This window comes from Pseudophryne corroboree, chromosome 9 (assembly GCF_028390025.1).
Source record: "Pseudophryne corroboree isolate aPseCor3 chromosome 9, aPseCor3.hap2, whole genome shotgun sequence".
Classification (NCBI taxonomy): domain Eukaryota; kingdom Metazoa; phylum Chordata; class Amphibia; order Anura; family Myobatrachidae; genus Pseudophryne; species Pseudophryne corroboree.
In genome coordinates this window covers 358,923,804-358,951,279 of record NC_086452.1, presented here as the reverse complement: position 1 = coordinate 358,951,279, position 27,476 = coordinate 358,923,804, and the positions used below count along the sequence as shown (strand labels likewise).

Here is a 27,476-nt window from a genome sequence, read left to right as displayed (position 1 = left end):
CACTCCTCGGATCTGGCCGGCGGCAGACGCCTGTCTACACGGGCACCTTCCGCAGCCACAGACCGAGTCAGAGAGCGGCGAGTCCAGAGCCAATAATTACCTATCTCCTGCAACTCATCCCTCCCGCATAGCCACCTGGGGTACCCCTTCATTTGCTAGCACCGTCAGAAGATCACCTCACCCCCCCTCCCTCTCAAGACAGGATCAAGCTGCTGCAACAGACTCTTTGACCGTGACCCCCATATATTACTGAACGAGCTCCTCTGGGACTGTGTTGTATATACCCCTCCACACATTGTGGTAGAAGTTTGAGCACAATTAAACGAGGTGGGACGCCACACTCTATTGTACTGGACTGCGGACCAAAGTATACATATGTATAGAATTCTTTCATATACATATATATATATATATATATATATATACACTCTTTCATTAATGTATTAATTTTCTATTTTTTCACATCTTTTTCTATTTATTCTCTTTCTGTCATTTTGTTTTAGAATAAATACACTAATTCTTCATATATACAGTGTATACTTGTCATTTAGTATTACAACCATTACCACCACATATTCAGGCGCAATTGTGTACCCTTATGTTATATATCTTTAAAGAGGTATTGGGTTTAACCTCCACCACAATTTTGCTGCCACAGCGTTTATCCACACAAGTAGAGCGCTGGATACAATTTGTTCATAATCTCTCTCTTATGTTAGCAGTTCCAGACGCATTATATAAGATGTAATCACGTCCCTGGCGACGTGCAGGTCTCATTAGAGTTCCATTGTGTGCTGATCATTCTCTAGTGGCTGGAGTACCATCCACACCAGTGATGAGAGAATCTCCAATACCTCTGTAATAGACTGTATTAACCTGTAATCATTCAGCCCTAGGTAACAAAGCCTCTATACCATTGCAAGTGATCTGGCAACCCTACAAGTTAATTGAACTTTTTTCCTGAGACCGACTATATCAGAAATAAAAATTCTTTGACAATCTAGCTGCTGACTGAGCATTATGGGAAATATTGTCCAACAACAACTACAGTGCAGAGGTTGCCTGTCCCTGCAGTAAATCTACAAAACACTGTGTAATGACAGTAACTCTTAATTCTGAAAATGGAAGGCACAATGTATTTGAAGCAGTGAAAACAACCAGCTGAGAGAAACATTAAGATACATAAAAGAATCAAGCACTTACGTGACACAATTGGACGAAGACGCATGGAATGGGCGGGGCTTAGTAACAAAGGCAAGCCGCTGATTGGTCGGAGAAAGACAGGCGATGAGATGGAGAACTAAAGGCAGAATTGGCCCTGAGAGAAGAAGTACAGTATGGACAGACAGACAGTACAATAATACAGAGAGAGGGGGTGGAACATGTAGTGGACACCCTTAGCTCCAGGTCTGACAAGCCAAGTTATTAAACACAAATTGAAAGCCCTCATAAAGTTACCAAGAAATCCAACAGGACATTTCATAGCAGTATGTACTGACTCCACTATTATGTCAAATAAAAGTACAAATACACTATATGACAGACATAGAGCTGAAGGGGGTCCAAAACACAAATAATACAACCCCATATTCCACCAACCTCTCACCCATAACTAGAACAAATGACAAGGTCAGAGATATCTGGGTAGAGTAGGATACAACAGCTTAGGGCTCTCCAGGAGTATAACTACAAAGCCCTGTATGCGTCAACAGCTGCTGCCTGGTACAGCATGTTACGGGAAGTAGTTAACAACTGCATAGGCACAGGTTGCTACCCTTAATATAGAAAATGACACTTACTGGGTACTCGATTGATGGCCTTAAGAGGTCGGAGGACACGCACAGTGCGGATAGCAGATAGATTAATGTTCTGGAGATCCAGGGAATACTCAACCATCCTGCAAACAAAGGAATAATTTTAATAATAATGCACAATACACACAAAAAAATTTGGTACAAAGAAAGTAGGACATGACAATATCATATTTATAAACAAGGCTGGTGCGCATTTTGTCTAGCTGGAAGTTGTCTGAAACTCATTTAATGATATGCAAGCTACAATGGCAAACACTGTTACATACAAAAGTGCTTCGGCAGTGGAAATGTTCACTCTTAACTGTAACAGAAATGAATGACAGAGTTTACACGTGAAACTGACTGGGGAAAAAAAAGATGGTGTAACATGAACAGTAAAGTTATTCACAAATGTTACTATGACACTTGTTTTAAACGTTTTGTAACCCTGATGCGTAACTACAACACAACTACTACACGCCCAATATATGCAAGAAAAGAGCCAATAGATTAATATAATGGATTTTATTTGTCATAGTCAAAGTTTATTAAATTTAATCACTCAAGCCTTTGCTAAATACTGTAGACAAGCCAAAATATGCTAAATACCAAGATTCTGATTTAGAGTTATATGCAATTCAGCTGCAGCTGTGGCCACATTGCATTTGGATCATCACAATCAGTGTGCACTTGCACCAGCCTGGTGTATGATAGCCTCTGAAATCAGAAAGCTATCGGCATACGCTCAGCTCTAAGTCATACTTGCCTACTCTCCCAGATCCTGCGGGGAACTCAGGATTTTTGGGGTAGTCCCCCGCACCCCTGGAAGAGTGGTCATCCCTCCCATGTTCTGCCCACTTCCTGGTGAAGTGGGCAGAACAGTAGCAGGAATCCAAGTCCGTGCAGAGGGGTCGAGGCCTAGTAACGCGATTCTATGTTAATTGCGTCATTTAGGTCCCACCCCTATTCAAATTAGTGAAAGTGAAAGCTCCAACCATGCCCCCATCACAGCCCACCTGCTTTCCCTCCAAGGTTTCTCCTGGGAAGGACATTGTAAAAGTAGGTAAGAAGCCCACAGATCCACCTATGCTCCCACAACACATTCTTGGAACACTTTTCCTACTTACCATGGGCAGTGCGAAAAATAGTAGTGACAGTTCACAAATGGACACGTGTGCAAGTGTAACAAAGGGTCAGTTTATCTAATTGTTACAAAAAACATATGGAACTGCTGTCTCTGCATGACTTTCGTAAACTATAGTACAGTCAGAATTTACCAAAGTATTGATGAATGAGATATCAGATACAGTATTTTCTGCATTAATGAAGGACCCTCAGAATACAGCTGTTCCCATAGACCAGCAATAGGAATAGCAATGTACTTCAATTTACCAAATACAGAAAAGATTTTTGAAGCTTGGCCTGATAGCTAATGCCTTCTGCTGATTGTATTAGCCATTGATTCCATGGGGTAAATTTACTAAAATGGTTCTATTTCAGATGGGATGTTTTCCATAGCAACCAATCAGATTCTACTTATTATTTATCTAGCACCTTCTAGAAGATAATACCTGGAACCTGATTGGTTGCTATGGGCAACATTTCATCTTAAATAGAACTCCCATTTTAGTAAATTTACCCCCTATTGTCTAGACACCTTTTTAAAGAGGGATCTATCTGTCCTTCCCTGGCAGCCTAAACTTTGTTTGTGCCCAGCCCTATGGTCATGTCTTTCTAGTAGGTGAGGTGGGTGAACACCCAGGAGAGCAATCTTTCATCAATGTCACCATCGGCATAGAGAGTACTTTTTATCATTTGCTGGGATAGCCGTTTTTTGGAGTTGCCATCCCAGCATGAGAAGAATGGGAAAAAAGCTGCAGTTGGCTACACGGGCTAAATTACAAAGTGCCTGAAATTAAATCAGGTAAATGTTGCTACATAATCAACTTATTACCTGAATGAAGGACAGCCTATTACAAATGAACCAAGTCAATTTGTAAGGCGCATGTGAGGCAGTTCATCGTTTTTCTTTTTGCAATGTTATTTTGGGGAGCACCATTTTGCAAACTGTGTTTTAAGCTCCTAAAGTACAGTGGTGTAACTACAGGGAGACTAAACTGGCAAATGTCCAGAGGCCCATGAGATGAAGGAAGCCCACCGTGCTCCAACGTCCAAGCTCCAGCGCCTAGATAGACCCAAAGCCACGGCCTGGATTTCTGGACTCCTGGATCATTGTCTGCCGCAAACACACCAACGCTGCTTCCTGCTGGGCTCGCCTAACCCGCCGCTGGTTAGGGTTATGGTTGGCGTTTGGATTAGTAGTAGAGTGCTTACCAAAAATTGTCTGCATTTTCACCATTGGGGTCCTGCTCCTGGCATTCTTACAGTCGGGATTCTGTACCCAACCTGCCAGATCAAACTGCAAAATGTATATTTGACAAGAATGCTACTGTAGTTCATCCTCCTGAGTACCAAGTCCACTCATGCATGAGGGCAGGACCATGTACAGTGAAAACTCCTAGTGACCACCATATAACTCAGCGTACCAGCAGTGACCATGATATAAAACAGACTGGCATCCAATACAAACCATAATGCAATCCAAGAAGCATTTTTATGATCATCAAACAGTACAAAAAGCACTGTTATGAAACAATACATACCATAGAAAGAGTATTTTGGTAGACCAGAGAACAATACAATGACCACCATATTATACACACAGAGCTTCCCAGTTATTGACTAGAGTATCTTAGTAAACCACATAATACCGCATTTTTTGACCACAAAACAATATCATATCCTGATCATTATTTAATTCCTCTTAAAAATCATTTATTCCTTCAGCATCATCATGACAACCCCATTTAACACACTGTACAGAACTCCATTACTATTATTATTATTATTATTATTATCCTTTATTTATATGGCGCCACAAGGGATCCGCAGCGCCCATTACACAGTACATAATCAAATGAGCAAGCAAGAAAACAGCACTTACAGTACAAGACAATATAGGACAGGTATAGAAAACCCGGGGTTAGGTGCCATCACAGGGAGTATGGAGTGTAAAATAGTGTAAGAAAAGGAAAGGCACATGAGGAAAGAAGTCCCTGCTCTTGCGAGCTTACAATCATTAACTCCATCATCCCACTTATTGACTTCCACATCATCATTTATATTCATATTCATTGACACCCTAATTACCTTTCTAATTCTGATCAAGAGAACCCCTATACCACAACAACGCTACCATTATGCGGCTTTAGGCAGCTACCTAGGCACTGCTAATTAGGGGCCCAACTTGCAGCTGCTTGCTTAGAGAATGTTGGCTTACAGAAGAAAGGGCTCTGGGGAAGCATGTGCTTTAAATCCCTTTCTCAAGATACCCCCCAGGTCATAATTCAAGTCTTAGGAGAAGGAGGGGGCTAGGCAGTGTCTGAGAAGGGGGTGGGGCTTCCCAGCACAGGGTACAGCCCTGACTCCTGCAATGCACCATGGGAGATAGGAGGGATGAGACCACTAGTGATGAGTACAACCACCCAGTCTGTGAAGTATGAGGGAGAGGGAAAATTAAATTATATTGTATTGCCTCATTCACTCTGTGCAACTGTACAGTACATGTATCTGTGTATATGTGTGTGTCTGTGTAACTGTATAATAATAATAATAATAATAATAATAATAATAATTTTATTTATATAGCACTCTTTCTCCAATAGGACTCAAGGCACTTAACATAGCATAATATAGTACAGAAAATAGTGCAGTACAGAACAGCTTTTCATAAAATACAGAAGAATGTAGATACTAAAGGGACATTATGGAAATGCTTGCGTAAACTGGAAAGTCTTGAGTCTACTCTAGAAGGATTCTATAGTTGGGGCCACTCACACTGTGCGGGGAAGTGAGTTCCATGCATAGAGTCGGAGCCACATGACTAAAAGCTCGACCTCCAGATGATTTACGGGAGATTCTAGGTACTGCTAAAAGCCTTTCATCTATAGATCGCAGTAATCGAGTGGGGCAGTATGGGGTCAGAAGCTGTTTCAGGTACCTTGGGCCCTGGTCATGTAGTGCTTTGAAAGTCAGTAAGCCAATCTTGAAGATGATTCGCCATCGTACAGGCAGCCAGTGAAGGGAGTAGAGGATGGCTGTTATGTGACTAGAATGGGGCTGGTTGGTTAACAGCCTGGCAGCTGTGTTTTGTACCAGCTGTAAGTGGTGCAATTCTTTTGCTGGGAGACCAAGGTAAGGGCATAACAGTAGTCTAATCGAGATGATACAAATGCATGGATGACTTTTGGCAGATCATCTGAGGGAATTAAGAGCTTGATTCTGGCTATGTTCCTTAGGTGAAAGAATAAGGATTTGATTGTGGCTGATATCTGATGTTTAAATGTCAAGCCACCATCCAGGACAACGCCAAGATTCCGCATACGATCAGTGGTTTGTAATTCTGAATCCTCGAGTGTAAGTCCAGTTGGTTGGCTATGCTGCAGTCTTGTCTTTTGATGTTGCGGTCCTATCATAAGGACCTCTGTTTTATCCGGGTTCAGTCGCAGCCAAATGGTACTCATCCACTCCTGGAGCTCAGATAGACAGCCATTTAGGGTTGCTATTGGGTTATCAGTGCCCGGAACAAAGTACAAGTATAGTTGTGTATCATCTGCATAGCAGTGGTAGACCAGGCTATGGCGCCTGATTATTTCACCCAGCGGAAGCATGTATACTGCAAAAAACATGGGGGATAGTATAGAACCTTGTGGGACACCACATGGCAATGGCACTGATGGTGATGATGAGTATACTCCAGACAATACTTTCTGTGACCTGTCTGTGAGAAATGATTTGAACCAGCTTATGACTGTGCTATCCAGTCTACAAAAATGTATTAGTCGCTCAATCAGAAGCCCAGTATATGTGTACTGTACGTGTTAGTGTAATATTATACTGTATAGATACAGTACATTTACCACTCTTCAGTGAGCGGTCGCACTCTGATTTACGTATTGCGTTGGTTGTCTACAAGGGTCAGTGCAACAGTCAGAAGTTGAGATGTGTCCCTTTAAGTTATTGCCAGTAATGTGTTCACATCGCGGGCTGCATGCAGTGGCATAGCGTACTGTAGGGGGAAGCGTGCTTATTCACGCTCCACTACCCATTGCAGCATATGCATAAAGGGTCACATCTGTAGTTCAAGTGTGCGGTTACGCTGGAAGGTGTGTGGTCATGGGGAAATACAGATGTAGCCACGCTCATCCATCCTGCGGCATGGCCGCATGTGCACATATGCTGCAGAAGCGACTTAGTACACTGAGCTGTGGCTAGTCACACCCGCGATCGGCTCCATAGAAAGCCGATGGTCGCAAGTGTAAATTAGATGCATGCGCATCACACCAAATGAGGCGCAACCACGGCTAGGCGAGGACATGTGATCTAATGTGTCCAATCATGTTAGTGAGTTTTCTATCATTATGCCATGCCATTTTAGAGAGAGCGAGAGAGAGAGAGAGAGAAATTAAAGGAGGGTGCACTCACCAGGCTTAAACCCAGAAATTACGGTTTATTCAAATAGGGATATATCAGGTAATATTGACATTTCATTCCCCACATGGACCTTTGTCAAGATACATACAGAATGACCCCAGTCCCATACTTATACCCCAGATACTCCACGAGTGCAGCCCATAATTAGTGGGAGGTACACCCACTAGTTAATGTTGGTATCTAGGGCCCTCATTCCGAGTTGTTCGCTCGCTAACTGCTTTTAGCAGCATTGCAAACGCTAGGCCGCCGCCCTCTGGGAGTGTATCTTAGCTTAGCAAAATAGCGAACGAAAGATTTGCAGAACTGCTACTAAATAATTTGCTGCAGTTTCTGAGTAGCTCCAGACCTACTCTTAGACTGCGATCACCTCAGTCCTTTTAGTTCCTGGTTTGATGTCACAAACACGCCCTGCGTTCGGCCAGCCACTCCCCCGTTTCTCCAGCCACTCCTGCGTTTTTACCTGGCACGCCTGCGTTTTTTAGCACACTCCCTGAAAACGGCCAGTTACTGCCCAGAAACCCCCACTTCCTGTCAATCACACTACGATCACTCGAGCGATGAAAAAACGTCGCTCGAGCTTGTGTAACTTTACAAAGTTTTGTGTGAAAGTACTTAGCGTATGCGCGCTGCGTACCATGCGCATGCGCATTTTTGCTGTTTTTTTACTTAATCGCTGCACTGCTAAAATCGGCAGCGAGCGAACAACTCGGAATGACCACCCAGGTCAGGTGAACTTTAGTAGACAGAACATTTCAGCACAGTTAGCAAGTGTATATAATCATAAATATACAGCAAAGGATCAAGTAAATACATTAAGTAAGTGCAAAGCACCTGTGGCTTCATGATAGAGTACGGACACCCCACGGTGATATCCTGATACAGAAACCGGACGTGCGTTCCCTCACTCTGGCATGGAATGCAAGCCGGGGCTTAGGCTGTTAGGCAACAGATTACGGATGTATGGAGAGCCACTGATATTGGGATAACACCAGAGTAGCCGCTATTAAGTGTCACTGCACTCCGGCATGGAGCGCAAACTGGGGCTTCAGTCACCATGCAACAGGTAGCACATGTGCAGTAGTAGCAGCTCACTGCTGCTGTTGGTGACTGAACAACCAAGTTGTCACTACCTGGAGCATCTGAAAAACATGACATAATCTTAGAGTCATCCCAATCAGGGTGTCATTGCAGACCATCATAAGTGCATCCTGTATAAGTATGCAGTACTCAATGTATTGTGCAATACAGTAGGTGACAAATATCATAATACAAAAAACCACATATGAGGCCAGAGTCCCATAGATACCACATACTGTAATTCAGTAACCTGCAATGTCACAAATGTAGTATCATCTAGTAAACCTACTGTATATAAGGCAGCACTTTGTATAAATGGACCAATTACGGGGAAAATACAGGACCACCTGGTATAAGTCTGCACAAAAAGGCCATGGCAATATAATGTCAGATACAGTACATCCATATAATGTCAGTTACATCCATATAATGTCAGTTACAACCATATATGTCAACAAGTGATATAGTTATGTACATAGAATAAAATGGCTACAAACTACACAAGAAAACCAAAAATAAAAAAATAAGATACAAATAGAAAATCAAAAAGATAAAAAAATGAAGACCACACTGTATCACTCCCTTACAAAAAAACCTGTAAAAACACAAAAATCTTATGGGATCTAGACGTTCTTGTAGGGTATTAGAACCCCACATAGTCAATCCATAGGATATCTAGATCCTTTAGAGTTATCCGTCCAAAAAGATGCCATAATGTATAGAGTCATTAAATACCCATTGCCTGATGGTATCCAGCTTATGAATCCACTTTACCTCCCTACATAGCAGTATTTTCGCATGATCTCCATCCTGAAAGAGGGGCGGTATACGATCAATGATCATACATTTTAATAAGGTCAAGAGATGGCGTGCAGTGCAGAAATGTATGGCCACTGGTATATCTGAAACATCCCTCTCTATTGATGCTTGTATGGAGGACCTGTGAGTGACCATGTGTTCCTGGAACGGACAAATAGTTTTTCCAACATAGAACAGTGAATGCGGGAAACTTAGAATGTAAATAACATAGTCCGAGATGCAGGTCACCTTGTGTCTGATCTTCATTTTGCGTCCAGTATATGGATGGTGGAATGTGTCTCTGTGGTGCATCCGACATACCTGTAACAACCCAACTTCTGTGTTTTAAGCCATGCATTAGAAACTTGTTTATGGTAAAGGTCCGGACGCATCAGAAGTAGGTCGCAACTTGAAAGATTTTCTGATGCGTGTGATCATCTGATGCGTGATATGTAGACACCGATAAAATGTTGAATAGAATCTAGACAAAACATCCCTGGTAGTCTAGTGGTGACTTATCTGGTATGGGAAGACATTGTTGTCTTCTGTGACCGGCAGTCAGCTGATGAGGCGGATTCATCAACGCTTCCAACGGTCAGTATTACTAACCCAAAAATTTCCCATAGTTCCAAACCCCACCCATCCATCACGATGCCTAACCCTATCCCTCCCCTTAGTTCCTAACCCTCCCATCCTGTTGCCTAGCCCTAAACCTTCACTGCTGTTTGTGTAGCTGTAGAATGTTGACAGTTCACTTTGTAAATATGCCAACATTTAGCAAATGCGGATATGTTTAATGTCAACATTTCAACAATGTTAATATCACAACTGTAGACATTGTGGTGTGAGTGTGACTATACATGTATGAGAACTTACTGGGCATGTGCTCGAGAGACTAGCATACTCCCTGGAACAACAGTGCCCACATAATTAACAAGTACCAAAACAGGTTTTTTATTTTATTTTGCTTGTAACCTACAGTATCTGGTGTCAGTTTACGGATTTTTTTTTATATCAAGTGTACTCTGAGGTGTGTTTTATTTCCATCCGCATGTGTATTACATATGGCTGACTTGTTACATTATACATATAAGCCTATCAAAAACAGTCTTAAGTAACAGTTTCTGCATTAGCACAAACCAATTCAGCAAAAACACAAATACAGTACCAAATAACAATTATATTATACATTTTTTTTAAAGCCTTTAGCAAAAGCTGCTGTAGAGTGAATATAATAATAACGCCCCATTGGATTAAAAGAATGTTTTAGATATAATCAAGGATGTCAAGATAATTCCAGGTTTATTTTTTTTCTGTAAACTAGAAAAATAAATATTTTAGAATTTAACTTTTTCATTTCAGATGTATTTTTATGTCATGGATAATTACTAATGAAAGGATAAAAATGATCTCACACCTACAGTACAGTATAAATCAGTAGTAATCCACTGAATATTGTGATGAATATTATCTGTACTCAAGCCCCTAGCTTTAGTTCATACAGTATAATAATATACTATATAATTTACAGCATAAGACTATCCAGCACTTGAGTATCAATATATTACATTGTAAACTATAATTAAGAGTATTTGACAACAGACTCTTTTGCTGTCAGTCGTATAAATTCCTAACATTAATGCTTTATCTGTGAAGCTAGATGATGAGAGAGACCTCTGCCATATATCTGTGCATGTATTTAATAAGTGATATGCCATCTTTATGCCTCCTACCATCAATCATGTGACATTTGCAGCTCACTACCAGGAATTCATCTGGGGGTCAAGCGAACCAGATTTTACATTCTATTTGGAATACTTATTTGAATCTTGTTCCTCAGAAGTACTATTAAATCATACTGGAAGGTCATAAAAATAATTCCATTCATTAAACAAAAACCTGCCAGTGTGTCTTTGAACCAGAGAAACGTTTATATGCTCATTAAGAAAGTAATGAAAAAGTCATGAATATGCAGGCTACAGATTTAGGTCCAAAAGCCAAGAGAATGCATTACCACCACGTATAGTAGTAGCCCTACAAATGTCCAGACTATGCCAACTTCCTAATTCAACCACTCCGGGTCATTTGTGAATATTAATGCTTCATTATATGCACAAGCGCTCCTTCTAGAGCATTTATGGTGCATTGACAGTTCAAGTGCTTGTGGGAGTGAACTAGCACTGGAAAATGAATCTGAGCCTGGCTTTGCCGCTATGCCTATTTCCCCAATAGTCCACACATTTCATTTAAACTGTTCTTGTTATCTTCTAAAATGGTTCTTAGTTTAGAGGGGTGTGGTATATACATTCAAGATCTCGCCATGTACAAAATGCCAAGGTAACAACTGTCGACATTCACAATGTTGACACTGACATGATTTTAACATTGTCAGAATGGTGATATTGTGGATGTCAACAGTCGGCATATCGACAATGGGATTTCCTGTTCATCTTTAATCTAAACTTAACCTAGGGGTGTGTTCACAGAGGAGGTGGCCCGTGTGCCACTCTGGGTGTGCCCCCTCCTCTGTATGTCGCAGTAGACTCCGGCATTGTGCCGGAGTCTAATGTGCATTCACATGTCTCTGAATACATGGCGCCTGCCATGTCCCGGAGACCAAAATCACTACTGTGTCATACCCTCCAACATTGTGCACGTAAAAACCGGTACAAATGAGGAAAGGGGGCGTGGCCGCGGGTAAAAGGGGCGTGGCCACGCCCTATTTCCTATACTTTCAATGGAGATGCAGTGAGTCAAAAATCGGTACAAAGCCCTTTTTGGCCGGTACAGACCTTCAAAAAATGGTACTGTACCGGCCAAAAAGGTACAGTTGAAGGGTATGCTGTGTATGTTCGGCGGCCATTTTGGTGGCAATTTTCGCTGCGACTGCAGCACCCGATGCTGGACTCTGGAAAAGTAAATATTAAAAATGGGTGCAGTGTGTGCCCCTGCTGGACCTACTGCACACATTATAAAAACACCTGATACTTAGCCTAAACCTAATCTGACCCTAATCCTAGCCCTAACTGATACCTAGCCCTAACACTAAAACAGTGTGCCGACATTCTGGCTGTGGACATTCACATGTGCATCTTGACATGTTGAATGTCAACAATCAGACCATCCAGACAAACTGCCTGCTTACCGTTTAGACTCCTCTTGCTCCATGATGGCCTGCACAACTGTGCACTGTCATGTACAGTATACTGTAACTGTCTAGAACTGTGCACAGATAGGGCCTGATAAAGATTTGAATGTAATTCCATCTGGGTACGGACCTCACATATTTTTTTTTTAGCAAAGTGTGAATGAATCAGGAGCTACATACACAAAATAGAGCAATAACAGGTGATTCAGAGTCATACTGATATCAGTCGTATCTCTATTTGCAGCTGAGTGGGTGCCACTGGGTGGCATTGTGGCATTTGCATGTATCATAGCTGTGTTGTTTGCGTGTTACTGACAAGTCAAGCCAATAGGGCCAGGGCGTATTAACAGAGGAGGGGGCCTGGGTGCAAACTTCGCCTGATTCCCCTCCGCTCTCTCTTGCTAGCAGCTTATTCTCTGTGTCACTGTGATAGACGGCGCTGCTAGTAGACACTAGCACTGTACTAGAGTCTACTATACATGTGCCGGGTTCTGGGAAAATAGTGCAGAGATTCCTCCTACTGTGCATGCGAAAAATCCCGGGAAAAGAGCCAAAGGGCCATTTTCCTGGTGCTTTTACAGGGCTGCCACTGCCATTGCCTGCTTCCAGAGAGGTGTGTGAACTTGTGCAGGATGGATCACCTCTTCCGCACAACAGCGGACACAGCGGGAAATGCATCACATGTGATACAACCTGGCCAGGTAACATACTCCTGGCTCCGATCGCAACACATGCAATTAAGCAAGTGGTTAAGCTCTAGAAACTGATCTCTATAGGAAAGCTTACCAAATTCCTTACCCATTTTCTTAACTTCTTCCTTGTCTCTTCTATCTGAATACCACTGCACTACACAGATCCCACAAGCACACACTGTACTGTACATTTATCTACAGTATATAATCATTTCATAAGGTCCGTCTGTCCCATCTCCTGAATGCTGGGTCATGTGAGCTGGGATGGTGGCTCCCACCATGAGAGAGACAGGTCAGACCTAAGAAAAGAGCCAGAAACTTGGTAAATATGAAAATGGGCAAAAGGGGTGGAGCAGGTCAGGGTGGCTGGAAGGAGCAGGGTGACTTATGGGAAACAGCACAAATGTGGCGGATGGAGTAGAGTGCGCGTACGTGGGGGGGGGGGGTTGGCGGACTGAGCGAAGCATGGGGGTGGTGGATGGTATAGCGCTGGAGATGGTAGACAACAGGGAGAGCACCAATCAGAGCAGCAGGCAGGGCTGGATAGAGATGAAGCAAAGCCAGGGGACAGACTGAGCCAGGTCCCTTAACTATTGCAGTTCTCAGAATATCCAAAATCCTCTTAAACAGTGTTTTGCAACTCCTGTACTCCCAACAGGTCATGTTTTGTGATTGTCTTTAATCATGCACAGGTGAGTTAGGCTATTTTGCTGGGTCAGTAATTATTCCACCTAGAGAAATCCTCAAAACATGACCTGTTGCAGGTATTTGAGGGTTGGAGTTGAGAACCACTGCTCCAAAACCTGACTGTATCACAGAGCCCAGGATAATAGCCAGAACTTTGCAGGCCACATAGCAACATTTTTAGGGGACCCCTATCCCAATGCTTCTAGAGAGACACCTCTCCAAAGCAGATGATAATTTTATGTCCCAAAATATTTTTTTTCTAAAACATAGTAGTGTCTAAGTTAATGTTATGCCCCATAGTAGTGCTCTAGTTTATTTTATCAACCATCTTAATGCTCTACTTCATATTATGTCACATTTTAGGGCTGCCAGTACACATTATGCCACACACTGTACCCCTAATTCACATTAGGACAGACAGCATCCCCAGTTCATATTAGGCCACATTCCAGTGCCCCCAGTTCCTATTATGCTACACTTCATATTGTACCACAAGACTGTGTACCGGTTTATATTATGTAACATTATAATGCTCACTATGTCATTTATACCACATTACAATAAATGTAAAAAGTAAAGAGGTATAACCAGGGCCGCCGAGGGGAGGGGGGGGGGGGGGGGGGGGATGGGTAATTCTTTACCTGGGCCGAAACTTGTTGGAAGGGCCTTGCAGGCCCCCCCCCCCCCCCCCCCACACACACACACACACACACACACACACACCGCCCCCAATCATGGACAGCAGTGGCACTTTGGGCAGGGAGAAAGAAGAGACAGCAACCTCTTTGCCAGTCCAGCATACGCTGCTGTGCACTGAGCTAGGGAGAGAGGCTGCTGCGTCAGCAGTCAGTCCTCTCTCTTTCTCTGCGTGATGTGCGGTGGGGGGGAAGTGATCTCACTCAACTTCCCTATCTACCCTCTGACCAGCCACTGGTGCCCCCCTCCTATTCAACATGTGCGCCTACGGAGGGAAAATGGTCACACCTCCCCAAGATAGCCACACACCCTCCCAGTACCAGGGCCTGGCACAGCTGTCAGTAGCCCTGGGTGTAACTAGTTTAACTCTCTCTGCACATGTTACATCTGACCCACCTTGTTTTTACCCAGTTGCTTGATCATTTGCTTTACTCACAAACATGAATCAAGCACACAGGGGCGGTTGCATAGGGGGGCTCTTTGTAACCCTGGACCACCTTCTTATAGAAAGGAGCAGAGCTCCGGGAACCAATACCATCTGTATGGGCCAAATTCAATTATCCCCGTTAATTTAATGGGAGTGAAAAAGTAATTAAAGCCTAAAGCTAATCAATGACAATCTCTTTTTTTTTTTTTTTTTAACCTGAGACCCTTTTTAACGCCTGTTAAATTAACATATTTGGGCGTTAACACAAACAATCCTTGATAGGTTTTACGGACCTAAGTGTTTACAGGGTAGTGGCACTCGTTAACACACTAGTTATCATGATTTCTTTAAAAAAATCCCCTGTTAACTGCAGTCTGTGGGCTGCCTTCAGGGCTGAATAACTCCAGAGCCTCAATTAGCCAGCGGTGAGTTACCATGGCTAATTGAATTCCCCCAATATCTTGATCCTAATGACATTTACAGTAAATATAGGGGCACATGTATTTTGCCTGGAGAAGAGATAAAGCAGTGGTAAAGATGTGATAAGTGGAAGGTGATAACGAACCAGCCAATCATTACGGGTTTGAAAACTGAGAGTTAGGCGTTGATTGGCTGGTGCGTCATCACCTTCCACTTATCACTTCTTTATCACTTCTCCAGGCTTAATACATCTGGCCCTAATTTGGGATGTACTTTGTTTTTACCAGTCCTAATGTCAAAGTATGCAAATACAGTATGTGATTCAATAAATACATCTTCATATACTGAAAGAATTTGATAAATGGGAAGCTGAATTCTCAAAGGAGTCATTATCTTGGTTTCTAGTATCATCCCCATTTACCTGCAGCTTACAGACATTAAAAACACATGTAAATGGCATTTAGAAAACATCAGGCCTTAAGAAGCTTGTAATTGGCCTTATTCTCTAAAGATTGTTACTTAGTCAATGAACTTTTTGGCACACCAAGAACGATTAGTCAATTAATTAGCTAACAGTGAATGTCTGAAAATCGTCCAAATGGTGGAATTGTCCAACCCGTTTTGCCCTTCTCTAGGTAGCAGTAAGCATAAAGCTTACCTTTCATCAAAGAGCATTTTATCATCAAAGAAAAGCAGACTTCAATGAATTCCTTACACAAATTAATTTGAGCTATTAGCACAATTTCTCAGTGTCTCATCAAACCCCAACAATAGGCTTATATTTGTTTTAAATGGAAAAATGCTATACACTAAATATAATTTGTAATCATAAAATGTCATGTTATTGCTTTAAAATATTCTATGACAAATTTCATTTTTTTTTAAAAATAGGTAATAAAGAAACTGGGGCTGTAAAATAGCAAGTTGTGACCACAGAATAAATCCACAGGCTTACAATAGCCGGCCGGCATTGCCAGTTAATCAGAGGTAGAAGAATGGTCTGTGCTGGGCATTCAGTGCATCACAATGCCAGTGGTTAAATAGCTGTAAATTTAAACATGAATGTTCTCTTTGTATAAGGGGCAACCTGCCATTTTCTGCAGCAAGCTCAGCAGCCGAACCTCCTCACATTTCAAGAGGACAAATATACAAAGGGAGTAACTACAGTGAGACTGTATAACTCCTGCCCTGGCTGGAATTATTTCCAAACAGACAGGACGCAGGTGTAATTGAAAGGCATGGTTATAAAAGCTTTCTATATGGCCCTGTTAAATTACAACGTATTAAACTGAACATTTAAAGTTAGGCCAAGAATAGAAAAAGGAGTCACCAGGGAAACAATTAACAAGGTGGAATTTTGTTTGCTAAATAATTACTGTATTGCTTTCATTCATTTCCTGTCTTTCTTGTTATGGCTTCCTCTTTGTTTTCATGTGCTTTGTTTACCCCAATCTCTATCCCCAGTCTAGTGTTCTATATAATAGTGCAGTGCTTGCAGCAGCCATCTTCTGTAGACGTGACTGTCATATTGCAGGTATAGCAGAGTTTGAGGCCAGTTTCAGGGATGTACACAAGGCCAATGGTTTGCCTACATCTCTGATAATTTCAGATCTACGAATGCGCTGTATTGCACATGTGCAAATCTCTGTCTGTGACGACAGTTGCAGTGCCCTCTAAGCTGCATTAACATGGTGAATGGGGCGGCCATGGCCAGCGGACACGGCTTTACTGGCCTCAGCTGCATGAAAACATTGGCCGTCCTGAGTAACCTTAAGGCTCCTCAGATGACCGATGTTCACGCAGAGTAATCCAGTGCTGCATCTTCGGACACAGCAGCCAATCAGAGAAACTGTCAGGAGGCGTCTATATACGCAAGACACCTCCTGTGGCATTAGCATATTTTAGCACAGCAGCTGCATACAACAACTCAATGTCTGTGCTGCTGTGTCCATCTCTGTGTCAGGCCCCTGGTTAAGTTGGTCATGGTTAACACAAGGGACATTTTTTTTTTTTTTGGCTATGGCCAACACTAGTTTGTAGTCAGAACCTTTGGACCCACTTACCCATACAGACTAACAACAAGTTGGTGACACACTCAAGGAAAGGGGGGGGGGGGGTTCACATCAACTCGCAGCCACAAGCTATACTGTAATTATCTTCAATGTGAGCATTTATACACATCCCTGTGAATTAAATCGCCCCATAGATACTCAAACCATCTATATTAGTGCTTCCTAAATCCAGTCCACATGCTTTCCTCTTCCCCTAACAGCTCATGTTTTCAGGATATCTTTAATCATGCACAGGTGTTTTAGTGTATGGATGGACTAGTAACAATCCTATCTATTTTCACAGAAATAAATCCTCAAAACATGACCTGTTGAAGGGGGAGCAATGACCAGAAACACTAATCTATGATGTAGTCAAAATAAGATTACAAGTGAGCACTCCAGAAGTTAGGCTACAGTACACAATACAGGCGGAGGTAACGGGATTATTGCAGAATACATAGAGAAAAAACTTGGAGTGCAGATCAGCCTTTGTCAACATACTGTACCTCCAGTGGTGCAAGTATGCGAGTACGTTCGGGTACGGAGTACCCTTAAGAATTTGGCAGCAGGTATGCAGTACCACCCACTGCACACTTTGAACCTGTGACTGCCATTACTGCAATTATAATGCGCTGTTGAGCAACAAGACCATGGTGAAGGGCAGCATGATGGCACCTTCCACTTTGTCAGGGCTACAGGGAGAATGACGGTAACGTCATGAGATCACATCACTCTTTCTCTCCTAGCGGCCATGGCTGGCACAAAGAGAGGAGCCTGGGGACTGAGCTGGGTGACTTTTCCTGCAGTGTGCAACTGAGCGGCTTTTGTTCTTCACAGGCTGGGCTGCTGGGCATGTCTCTGTATTCACTGTGTGGGGTCATTCATTTCTAATAGAATGTGGACACTAATATATGTTTCTATTATTATTATTATTATTGGGGCATTGCTATATATTTCTATTATAATGTGGGACACTACTATATATTTATATTATTATGGGGGTATTACTATATATTTATATTATTATGGGGACATTACTATATATTTCTATTATTATGGGGACATTACTATATATTTCTATTATTATGGGGACATTACTATATATTTCTATTATTATGGGGACATTACTATATATTTCTATTATTATGGGGTATTACTACATATTTCTATTGTAATGTGGGACACTACTATATGTTTCTATTATACCAGGGGCACTATTACAGTATATATTCCTGTTATAATAGGGTCATTACTATGTATTTTTATTAAATTGGGGGTATTACAATATATTTGTATTATACTGAGGTTATTGCTATATATTTCTATTATACTGGGGTTATTACTATATATTTCTAGCCTTGCCTCCAGAGTGCAAAGAAAAGGAACTATGCTGTGTGGCCACACCCCTAGTGTAATGTAGCCACTCCCCCCAGTGTCATGTGGTCATGCCCCTTCATGACACGTGACCATGCCTATTATTGATTATGGAATAGCACTGCACTGTCTGAATTTACAAACCCAGGATAATATTATATTTATGTTTATTGGATATTGGTGGTGGGGTCAGGTAAAAGTTGACATATACCAAATAAATTATTCTAAAGTAGAAAATCATTTTAAATGTTATAATTTTAAATGATTTTTGCTCAATGCTTGAGAGTCAGACTGGGGCCAGCTAAGTCCTTATTTCTACATGTACATCCTCTCCAGAGACTTTTAGGGTAGCTTGCATTCTCCAGAGACTTTTAGGGTAGCTGCCATCTTTCCAGGCAGTCCAGGTACCACATACTGTACTTGTGAAGGTACAGTATATGCACAGTGTTATAAATCTGACCCTGTATGTCTCAGGGTACTACTGATTGCAATAATTACACTAGTATTTATGCTGCCCTGTTCACATTTTCTCTAGTTTATCAGAATAACTCATCAATCTAGCACATTGAACCTCTTGACAAGTACACTTTAATCCTTATTACAGATACATGGATGAACAACTCTGTTATGAATGAAGTGGTTCTGTGGTTAGCGTATGCTGTGAAATGAGTGATACAGTATGTGCCTGAACTACAGAAAACAAATTGCATGCAGCTCTAAGGTAAAAAAAGATACAAATTGAATTTGAGTATGAACTATAATTGATGTACAGTATTTGCCAGCATGGGGCTAATATATGGAAAAAAATGTATATATTCTGCTTGTCTGTAATCCATTCATAATCGGCCTGGTTCCCATATGTAGGGTGGAATAGAGGTAAGGTAAATTTTACAAAACGTTTGTCAAGGATCCGAGGATCTGACAATGTAGTGTGCGGATAGGAACAAGGTCATGTGATGTTACATTACAAATACCTTTAGACTCTGCTTTTTGACCGCATTGGAGCACTGTTCTACACAAAGGTGTATCTGTTCTACACAAAGGCGTGGTGCACACAGCCCCGATTCCAGGGTGACCCATATCCTGTGTCAATATATTATATTTAACTTTGTGGTGTCAGTGCAGCAGACATCAAAGGGAAAATAGCACGGCCATTTTCCTGAAGATCTGCACCGTGATCACACCATGCTCTTGGAGACCTGTGTCAGAGTCTACTGGGAAACCACACAGGCAAGAGAAAGGGAAGGTAGGTACACAGTGTCGTACTGAGGCATGAAGGGCCCACCGGGAAATGCAATGGTAGGGGCCCATGTTTAGGGGTGTGGTTAGTCTCCAGAGGGGGTGTGGCCAGCCGCTACACTGGACACTGCTGCTTGCACTGCATGCAACAGTGGTGTGAGACTCTGATGTGAACCTGGGGGAAAAGGCAAAAGGTCAACGGCCAAAACTAGTGAGGCAGACCATGCATCCTGCCATGTAATATTGTCCTTAATCTGTGACTCTGGGGGTAAATCAGACCTGTTCACTGGGCAGCGATTTTTGCAGCCTTGCGATCGGATAGTCGCTGCATACAGGGGGAGTGTATTTTAGCTGTGCAAGTGTGCAATCGCATGTGTAGCAGAGCTGCACATACTGATTTTGTGCAGACTCTGCGCAACCCAGGACTTACTCAGCCACTGCGATCACTTCAGCCTGTCCGGGACCGGATTTGACGTCAGACACCCTGCAAATACATGGACACTCCTTGAAAACGGTCAGTTGCCACCCACAAATGCCCTCTTCCTGTCAATCTCCTTGCAAACGCCCGTGCGATCGGATCCTTCGCACAAACCCATTGCTGACTGGTGGACCCCTTTGCTGCTGTCCGTCGTGCCTGCGTACTGCGGTGCATACGCATGCACAGTTTAGGCCTGATCGCTTGCTGTGCAAAAACGCACAGCAGCGATCAGGTCTGAATTACCCCCTCTATACCAACTCCATTGGTACTTAATTTTCCTAAGCACCCAACACCCAGTGCACTATAAGCGACTTTGGATGCAGGTACAATGCTAAATGAAGCATTAGGTACAGTATGACACTCCAGGAGTTGCTACCAGAGAAGCATCTAAGACAAACCATGCACCTAGCGCCAATTGGTGCAAAAAATAAGAATTTACTCACCGGTAATTCTATTTCTCGTAGTCCGTAGTGGATGCTGGGAACTCCGTAAGGACCATGGGGAATAGACGGGCTCCGCAGGAGACTGGGCACTCTAAAGAAAAGATTAGGTACTATCTGGTGTGCACTGGCTCCTCCCTCTATGCCCCTCCTCCAGACCTCAGTTAGGGAAACTGTGCCCGGAAGAGCTGACATTACAAGGAAAGGAAATTTTGAATCCAGGGTAAGACTCATACCAGCCACACCAATCACACCGTACAACTTGTGATAACCTTACCCAGTTAACAGTATGAACAACAACTGAGCCTCACTCAACGGATGGTTCATAACAATAACCCTTAGTTAAGCAATAACTATATACACGTATTGCAGAAAGTCCGCACTTGGGACGGGCTCCCAGCATCCACTACGGACTACGAGAAATAGAATTACCGGTGAGTAAATTCTTATTTTCTCTGACGTCCTAGTGGATGCTGGGAACTCCGTAAATACCATGGGGATTATACCAAAGCTCCCAAACGGGCGGGAGAGTGCGGATGACTCTGCAGCACCGAATGAGCAAACACAAGGTCCTCCTCAGCCAGGGTATCAAACTTGTAGAACTTTGCAAATGTGTTTGAACCCGACCAAGTAGCCGCTCGGCAAAGCTGTAAATCAGAGACCCCTCGGGCAGCCGCCCAAGAAGAGCCCACCTTCCTTGTGGAATGGGCTTTTACTGATTTTGGATGCGGCAATCCAGCCGCAGAATGAGCCTGCTGAATCGTGCTACAGATCCAGCGAGCAATAGTTTGCTTTGAAGCAGGAGCACCCAGCTTGTTGGGTGCATGCAAGATAAACAGCGAGTCAGTCTTCCTGACTCCAGCCATTCTGGAAACATATATTTTCAAAGCCCTGACTACGTCCAGCAACTTGGAGTCCTCCAAGTCCCGAGTAGCCGCAGGCACCACAATAGGTTGGTTCAAATGAAACGATGATACCACCTTTGGGAGAAATTGGGGACGAGTCCGCAATTCTGCCCTGTCCATATGGAAAATCAGATAGGGGCTTTTACATGACAGAGCCGCCAATTCTGACACACGCCTAGCCGATGCTAAGGCCAACAGCATGACCACTTTCCACGTGAGATACTTTAGTTCCACGGTCTTAAGTGGCTCAAACCAGTGGGATTTCAGGAAATCCAACACAACTTTAAGATCCCAAGGTGCCACTGGTGGCACAAAAGGGGGCTGAATATGCAGCACTCCCTTAACAAACGTCTGAACCTCAGGCAGTGAAGCCAGTTCTTTTTGAAAGAAAATGGATAGGGACGAAATCTGGACCCTTATGGACCCTAATTTTAGGCCCATAGACACTCCCGACTGTAGGAAGTGCAGGAATCGACCCAGCTGGAATTCCTCTGTAGGGGCCGTCCTGGCCTCACACCAAGCAACATATTTTCACCATATACGGTGATAATGCTTTGCTGTCACGTCCTTCCTAGCCTTTATCAGCGTAGGAATAACTTCATCCGGAATGCCTTTTACCGCTAGGATCCGGCGTTCAACCGCCATGCCGTCAAACGCAGCCGCGGTAAGTCTTGGAACAGACAGGGCCCTTGTTGCAGCAGGTCCTGTCTGAGAGGCAGAGGCCATGGGTCCTCTGTGCGCATTTCTTGCAGTTCCGGGTACCAAGTCCTTCTTGGCCAATCCGGAACAATGAGTATTGTTCTCACTCCCCCTTTTTCTTACAATTCTCAGCACCTTTGGTATGAGAGGAAGAGGAGGAAACACATATACCGACTGGAACACCCAAGGTGTCACTAGCGCGTCCACAGCTATCGCCTGAGGGTCCCTTGACCTGGCGCAATATCTTTTTAGCTTTTTGTTGAGGCCGGACGCCATCATGTCCACCTGTGGCAGTTCCCATCGATTTGCAATCTGTGTGAAGACTTCTTGATGAAGTCCCCACTCTCCCGGGTGGAGGTCGTGTCTGCTGAGGAAATCTGCTTCCCAGTTGTCCACTCCCGGAATGAACACTGCTGACAGTGCTTGCACGTGATTCTCCGCCCAACGAAGAATCTTTGTGGCTTCCGCCATTGCCACCCTGCTTCTTGTGCCGCCCTGGCGGTTTACATGGGCGACCGCCGTGATGTTGTCTGACTGAATCAGCACTGGTTGGTCTCGAAGCAGGGGCTCCACTTGACTCAGGGCGTTGTATATGGCCCTTAGTTCCAGTATATTTATGTGCAGACAAGTCTCCTGACTTGACCACAGCCCTTGGAAGTTTCTTCCCTGAGTGACTGCCCCCCATCCGCGGAGGCTTGCATCCGTGGTCACCAGGACCCAGTCCTGTACGCCGAACCTGCGGCCCTCGAGAAGATGAGCACTCTGATTAACCAATGCATCTGAAGATGTGATCCGGACCATTTGTCCAGTAAGTCCCATTGGAAGGACCTCGTATGGAACCTGCCGAAGGGAATGGCCTCGTATGAGGCCACCCTCCTTCCCAGGACTCGAGTGCAGTGATGCACTGACCCCTGTTTTGGTTTTAATAGATTCCTGACCAGTGTCACGAGCTCCTGAGCTCTCTCTATCGGGAGATAACCCTTTTCTGGTCTGTGTCTAGGATCATGCCTAGGAGAAGCAGATGAGCTGTAAGAACCCACTGCGACTTTGGAATATATAGAATCCAGCCGTGTTGCCATTACACTTCCAGAGAAAGTGATACGCTGTTCAGCAACTGCTCTCTTGATCTCGCTTTTATGAGGAGATCGTCCAAGTACGTGATAATAGTGACACCTTGCTTCCGCAGGAGCACCATCATTTCCGCCGTTACCTTGGTGAACATTCTCAAGGCTGTGGAGAGACCAAACGGCAACCTCTGAAATTGGTAATGACAATCCCGTACCGTAATTCTGAGGTACGCCTGATGAGGTGGATAATGGGGACCTGAAGGTATGCATCCTTTATATCCCGAGTCACCTTTCAGGCTTGCAATAACCGCTCTTAGCGATTTCAACGTGAACTTGAACCTTTTCAGGTATATGTTCAGGGATTTTAAATTCAATATGGGTCCCACCGAACCGTCAGGATTACGGGACTACAACATGGTCGAATAATAACCCCCTCCTTGTTGAAGGAGGGGAACCTTGACCACCACCTGGTGAAGATACAATCTGTGAATTGCAGTTAACACTGTTTCCCTCTCGTGGGGTGAAGCCGGCAGGGCCGTCGGTGAGGGGGTATCTACTGAAAATCCAGCTTTGTATCCCTGAGACACAATATCTGTTGCCCAGGGATCTAACAGGGAGTGAACCCACTTGTGGCTGAACTTACGAAGGCGTGCCCCCACCGGACCCAGCTCCGCCTGTGGAGCCCCAGCGACATGCGGTGGATTTTTGTAGAGGCCGGGGAGGACTTCTGTTCCTGGGAACTAGCTGTGTTGTGCAGCTTCTTTCCTCTGCCCCCGCCTCTGGCAAGAAAGGACGCACCTCAGACTTTCTTGTTTCTTTATTTGAAAGGCTGCATTTGATAATGTCGTGCTTTCCTAGGCTGTGCAGGAATATAAGGCAAATATCAGAATTACCAGCTATAGTTGTGGAGACCAGGTCCGAGAACCCTTCTCCACACAATCCTCAGCCTTCCATATGCCTCTTAAGTCGGCATCATCTGTCCATTGCATATTCTACAGGACACGTCAAGCAGAAATCGACATAGCTTTGACTCTAGGACCCAGTATACTCATGTCTCTTTGGGCATGTTTTATATATATATATATATATATATATATAGATGAAACATGAAGAAAAGCGGCACTCAAAGTCTGATAAAGAAGTCAAATGTATTTCACACGTAAAAGTGAACCGACGTTTCGGGGACCAAGCGCCCCTTTTTCAAGGTGAACAACAGTGTGTATAGGAACAAACATACCTTTTAAAGAAGTAGAAGTGCCCGCCAAAGTGCTCCAAATCGTGCCCGCCCGGCCGCTCGAAGTCCGTCTTCCGCTCCGGCCCAATTAGATGACGTCATATCCAATGCGCCCTGCATGCGCGTCTTTGCTATGGTTACCCGATGTGATCCTCGGCCGGGCTGCGGCGCTGATTGGAAACATGTATACAGTTTGTGACATACAGTATTACAGAACCCACCACCTCTAAGGCTTAATGCAGTTGTAACAATAACAATAAAGTGATACTTGAGCAAATGGGAGTTATATACAAACCCCCTAAACAAGTGAATGGCACATTGTGTGATAAGAATAAACAATAATTAATGGATAAGTGCACTGGAAACAATGGTTCCACTGGCTGGCTGAGTGGTAATCCTATTGGGACAGACTGGTATGAGAAGAATATAAAGGGATGGAAATAAGCAAAAGTGCCATTGCTGTATGCGTAACGTTGGAACTGTTGCCATGGGCAACCCTAGTTACTGAAGGGGTTGAAGGGACTGTTAAGGTGGTAAACTCGCCCCCTGCTGGACCAACTATGTTATCCCCAGGTATCACCTTAATTGCTGTCAGATATATATACTATAAAAGGGAGAAAAATTGTTATACGTGGGTGAAAACAATGAAAATGTTATGCATGAGTGAAGTCATTAAAGCATAAGAACAATCACGTCACTTGGACACTTGTTATGTTGTTATAAATTCAGTATTATTGTTACTCAAAAATATTCCAGTTCAGTCTCTCGTTCAACCCTTGGGGATTGGTGGTTTTTAGTTCAAAAATCCATTTGGTTTCCAAGCGCAAAAGTTTGCCATCTCTGTCTCCCCCTCTTATATGTTTGGGAACGTGATCAATGATCATGTGTTTCAGATCGCTCAAAGAGTGTTTGGCCATCGCAAAATGTCTTGCCACCGGTTGTTCTGACTCTTTGCCTGCCAAAGCTTGTTTGATGGCCGACCGGTGGAGAGCCATCCTTTCCCTGAAGGTCCTTACAGATTTGCCCACATAGTGGAGCCCGCATGGGCATTTAATGAGGTAGACTATGTGAGTGGTGGTGCAGGTGAGTACATGATTGATTTTATACGTTTTGTCTCGATGGGGATTGTCGAAACTGGACCCTGTCATCATGTTTTCACACGTAGTGCATTTGATGCACTTATAGCACCCGGGCTGTCTGGTCAGGAAGGTGGTTGAAGACTGTTCCTGTCGTTGGAACCCCGTGATGTCTGTGTGGACTATTACATCCTTGATGTTTTTGCCCCTTGAAAAACACATCATTGGTCGTGTCCCTCTGAGTGACGGAAGCGACTGATCTGAAGAGATAATGGGCCATAAGGCTCTAGTCGCTCTCTGTACTATCGGACTTGTGGTATTGAACCTAGAGATGAAGGGTAAAGCCTGACTTTTTGCGCGTTTGCTGGGTTGGAGGAGGATCTCTCTGGGCATTTGCATCACCTCCTGTTTATGTTTTGCAAGGAGTTGACGATTGTAACCTCGTTCTCTAAATTTTAGAACCATCTTGTCAAGCTCTTCTTCCAGCTTATCTCGATTGCTGATCAGGCGTGATACCCTGATCATTTGGGAGCGAGGCAGACCATTCTTGAGGGCTTTAGGGTGGTGACTGTTAGCTCTCAACAGGGTGTTCCTGTCTGTTGGTTTCATGTAAACCCCTGTTTGCATTGTGCCCTCCGTGATGGTGATCTGTACGTCCAGGTAATGGATGGAGCTTGTGTTGGTTTGATAGGTATATTTGATGCCTTCTGGTCTAGAGTTGGTACGGTGCATCAACTGGTCAAACCTTTCTAAACCTCCTGTCCACAGGAGGAAGAGGTCATCTATATATCGAGAAAAGAATAATATATGTTGATGGACTGTTTGTTCTTGAAAGAACACCTTTTCTTCTTCCTCAAACATGTAGATGTTCGCAAATGATGGGGAGACGTTGCTCCCCATCGCACACCCCACCTTTTGGCGATAAAATTTGCCATTAAATAGGAAGAAATTTTTTTCTAGGGTCATGCGGAGAAGGTTCATGAACAATGGAATTTCCAGTTTGTCCATGTGTTCTTTTTTCAAGAAGGCTTCCATGGCCGTTAATCCTGCCTCATGTGGTATGTTAGTGTATAAACTAACTACATCCACCACACACATGAGGGTTCCTTCCGGTACCTGCTGGATGGCTCTCAACCGATTAAGGAAACTGGTTGTGTCTTTAATGAAGTGCTTGTGCTTTAAGATCAATGGTTGCAGCATACTGTCTAGAAAGACAGAAACTGGTTGAAAGATGGATTCTCTAGCAGCAATGATGGGTCTGCCTGGTGGGGAAAGTTGGTTCTTGTGCAGTTTGGGTACCGTAAATAAAATAGGTACTAGGGGATTTTTCTGCAAAAGTGCTTTGTGCAATTTTGTGGATAACTTGCCACTGTCTTTGGCTGCGTTTAAAGTGCTTTTTAGTGCTTTGTGGTATTCAACGGAGGGATCACGGCTCAATTCCTCGTACACCTTGGTGTCTGCGAGTTGACGTTGTATGTCCTTCACGTAGTAATCCAAGTCCAGAATTACCACTCCTCCCCCTTTGTCCGCAGGGCGGATGATTATGTCTCTATATCCGCCGAGTTGTTTAAGCGCAGATTCTTCCTCTTTAGATAAATTGTGATGCTTTGGGACAGTGGCTG

At 43.6% G+C, this 27,476-nt stretch overlaps 1 protein-coding gene across 1 annotated transcript in view; it reads right to left on the bottom strand.

Moving 5' to 3' along the window:
• The window catches only part of CACNA1I (calcium voltage-gated channel subunit alpha1 I), a 699,757-nt gene that overhangs the window by 488,584 nt on the left and 183,697 nt on the right, over positions 1-27,476 (bottom strand). Inside the window, exon 3 of the mRNA XM_063940720.1 lies at positions 1,800-1,897. Coding sequence (XP_063796790.1) covers positions 1,800-1,897 — 98 coding nt within the window. The remainder of the gene's footprint in view (positions 1-1,799; positions 1,898-27,476) is intronic.